The sequence below is a fragment of the Lathyrus oleraceus genome, chromosome 4 (assembly GCF_024323335.1).
Source record: "Lathyrus oleraceus cultivar Zhongwan6 chromosome 4, CAAS_Psat_ZW6_1.0, whole genome shotgun sequence".
Lineage (NCBI taxonomy): Eukaryota > Viridiplantae > Streptophyta > Magnoliopsida > Fabales > Fabaceae > Lathyrus > Lathyrus oleraceus.
The window spans coordinates 418,979,049-418,982,940 of record NC_066582.1 but is presented as its reverse complement, the minus strand read 5'-3'; the positions used below and the strand labels follow the sequence as shown (position 1 = coordinate 418,982,940).

Genomic DNA, 3,892 nt, shown 5'->3' with positions numbered 1-3,892 from the left:
GTTCGCAATGTGATAAGCCGAAGAAGGAGCAAGTGAAGGGAAAGGTGTTTGCATTGTCTGGTGCGGAGACCACTACCGATGATAGACTAATCCAAGGTACGTGCTTTATTAATGGTACACCTTTGATTGCCATTATTGATACCGGTGCAACACATTCTTTCATTTCTTTGGATTGTGCTAAGAGGCTGAATCTCATATTATCTGATATGCGTAGAAGTATGATTATTGATACACATGCTATGGGTTCTGTTTCTACTTCCTATGTGTGTTTGAATTGTCCGTTGAGTATATTTGGTAGGGATTTTGGAATTGATTTAGTTTGTCTTCCGTTAGAGCAACTCGACGTGATTTTGGGTATGAATTGGTTAAAAGTTAACCGGGTGTATATCAACTGTTTCGAGAAAACGGTTATTTTTCCTGAGGTTGATGCTAAGGAAGATTGGTGTGTGTCTGCTAAGCAAGTTGATGAATCGGTGCAAGATGGTGCCGAGTTGTTTATGTTGTTGGCAACTTTGGATATTCGGGAGAAGAGGACGATCGAAGAACTGCCAATAGTTTGTGAATTTGCGGAGGTATTCCCGGAAGATATAAGTGATTTACCGCCGGAACGAGAGGTCGAGTTTTCGATTGATTTAGTTCCTGGAACTAGTCCTGTATCGATGGCTCCCTATCGAATGTCCGCTTCTGAGTTGAAAGAGTTGAAGAGTCAACTTGAAGACTTACTCGAGAAGAAGTTTATTCGTCCTAGTGTGTCGCTGTGGGGTGCACCTGTGCTATTGGTCAAGAAGAAAGAAGGTTCTATGAGATTATGTGTTGATTATAGACAACTGAATAAAGTGACGATTAAGAACAAGTATCCACTTCCGAGGATTGACGATCTGATGGATCAGCTGGTTGGAGCTTGTGTGTTTAGCAAAATTGATTTGAGGTCTGGGTATCATCAGATTCGTGTAAAGGCTGAGGATATTCAGAAGACTGCTTTTAGGACAAGGTACGGTTACTACGAGTACTCCGTGATGCCTTTTGGGGTGACGAATGCACCTGGTGTATTTATGGAGTATATGAATAGAATCTTTCATGATTATCTGGATAAGTTTGTAGTTGTGTTCATCGATGATATATTGATTTATTCCAAGGGCGAAGAGGATCATGCAGAGCATTTGAAGGTTGTGTTATCGGTGTTGAAAGAGAGGAAGTTGTTTGCTAAACTCTCTAAATGTGAATTTTGGTTGAGTGAAGTAAGTTTTCTTGGACATGTGATTTCGAGCGGTGGGATTTCTGTGGATCCTACGAAGATCGAAGCTGTATCTCAGTGGGAAGCTCCTAAGTCTGTTGCTGAGATTCGAAGTTTCCTTGGTTTGGCTGGTTATTATAGGAAGTTCATTGAGGGATTTTCTAAGTTGTCGTTACCGTTGACGCAGTTGACTAGGAAGGGTCAAGCTTTCATTTGGACTTCGCAGTGTGAAGCGAATTTTCAAGAGCTTAAGAGAAGATTGACTATGGCTCCTATTTTGATTTTACCGGATCCGTTAGAAACCTTCGTGGTGTATTGCGATGCTTCTTTGTTGGGTTTGGGAGGTGTTCTGATGCAAAAGGGGCAAGTGATAGCTTATGCTTCAAGGCAACTCAAGGTTCATGAGAAGAATTATCCGACGCATGATTTAGAGTTGGTCGCCGTTGTGTTTGTGTTGAAGCTTTGGAGACATTACTTGTTTGGATCGAGGTTTGATATGTTTAGTGATCACAAGAGTTTGAAGTACTTGTTCGATCAGAAAGAATTGAATATGAGGCAAAGGAGATGGTTGGAATTCTTGAAGGATTATGATTTTGGTTTGAATTATCATCCTGGGAAGGCGAATGTTATAGTCGATGCATTGAGTAGGAAGTCATTGCATATGTCTATGTTGATGATGCAAGAGTTTGAATTGTTGGAGCAATTTAGGGATTTGAGTTTGGTTTGTGAAGCGACGTCTTCGTGTGTTAAGCTTGGGATGTTGAAGCTTACGTGTGACATTCTTGACGAGATTAGAGAAGGTCAGAGGTCAGATTTGAAGTTAGTCGATGTTATGACATTGATTAACCAAGGTAAAGGTGGTGACTTTCGGATTGATGAGAATGGTATCATGAGGTGTCGTGATCGAGTGTGTGTTCCGGATGGTATGGATTTGAGAAAGAGGATTCTTGAGGAAGGGCATAGAAGTGGTCTGAGTATTCATCCTGGTGCTACTAAGATGTATCAAGACTTGAGGAAGATGTTTTGGTGGCAAAGTATGAAGAAGGATGTAGCGGAATTTGTGTATTCATGTTTGACTTGTCAAAAGTCAAAGATTGAACATCAAAAGCCGTCTGGCTTGACGCAATCGTTATCTATCCCCGAGTGGAAGTGGGATAGTATCTCTATGGATTTTGTTTCGGGCTTACCAAGAACATCGAGTAATTGTGAGGCAATTTGGGTCGTTGTGGACAGGCTGACGAAGTATGCTCATTTTATTCCGATGAGAATGGATTATTCGATGGAGAGACTTGCTAAGTTGTATATCGAGAGGATTGTGTGTTTGCATGGTATACCGTCGAGTATTGTTTCGGATAGAGATTCGAGGTTCACTTCGAGATTTTGGGAAGGTTTGCAAAGTGCTTTGGGTACGAAGTTGCGTTTGAGTTCAGCATATCATCCGCAAACTGATGGTCAAACGGAGAGGACTATTCAGTCACTTGAAGATCTTTTGAGGTCTTGTGTTTTGGAACAAGGAGGAAATTGGGATAGTTTCTTGCCTTTAATCGAGTTTACATATAATAACAGTTTCCATTCGAGTATTGGAATGGCACCGTTTGAGTCCCTTTATGGCAGAAGGTGTAGAACTTCTTTATGTTGGTACGAATCGGGAGAGAGTGTTGTGGTTGGACCCGAGTTGATTCAAGAGACTACAGATAAGATTAAGATGATTCAAGGGAAGATGAAGGCTTCTCAGAGTCGTCAAAAGAGTTATCATGATAAGAGGAGGAAAGCTCTTGAGTTTGAGAAAGACGAGCATGTGTTTCTTCGAGTTACGCCAATAACGGGTGTTGGTAGAGCTTTGAAGTCACGTAAGTTGACGCCGCGTTTCATTGGTCCTTATCAGATTTCCGAGAGGATAGGTGAAGTGGCATATCGGATTGCATTACCACCATCACTTTCTAATCTTCATGATGTATTCCATGTGTCTCAATTGAGGAAGTACATTGCGGATCCATCGCATGTTGTTCCATTAGATGATGTGCAAGTACGGGATAATTTGACGGTTGATACGTCACCTGTGCGGATTGAAGATCGAGAAGTGAAGAAGCTTCGTGGTAAGGAGATTGCTTTGGTAAAAGTGATATGGGGCGGAGTCGCCAATGGAAATATTACGTGGGAACTCGAGGATAAGATGAGGGAATCATATCCGGAGTTGTTCGTTTGAGGTAAATTTTCGAGGACGAAAATCTTTTAAGTGGGGGAGAGTTGTAACAACCCATTTTTTTTAGTATTGAATTATTATACTATTATTATTATTATTTTAATTTAATTATATGGAGTGTTAATTAATTAATTGGTGTATTAATTCATTATCTAGTGGACAGGAGAAATAATTAAATAATTGAATTAATTAATTAACTTGGTTGCATAGTGAGTGGTTAATTATTTAAATTTAAATAGAGGTATTTAAATATTAGGTATTATTGGGCCTAGTGATTAAATTAGATGATTTAAGCCCAACTAGAATACTATTATAAATAGTAAGAGTGAAGAAGTGAGAATTAGAATTCACTTGAGCACTGAAGGCAATAGAGAAAGAGGAGAGGAATAGCGAGAGGAGTCAAGGTTTCCATCAAATTGACAAGGTAAGGGGGGAAGTCCTTATTATTATGGGTT

At 40.1% G+C, this 3,892-nt stretch overlaps 1 protein-coding gene across 1 annotated transcript; it reads left to right on the top strand.

Moving 5' to 3' along the window:
- Positions 1–3,023: 3,023 nt before the first annotated feature.
- Positions 3,024–3,471, top strand: LOC127075804 (uncharacterized; the record flags this gene model as incomplete). The annotated part of the gene is made up of 1 exon (XM_051017290.1): positions 3,024–3,471. A coding segment is annotated over one exon (417 nt), but the record flags the coding sequence as incomplete, so codon positions are not given.
- Positions 3,472–3,892: the final 421 nt, after the last annotated feature.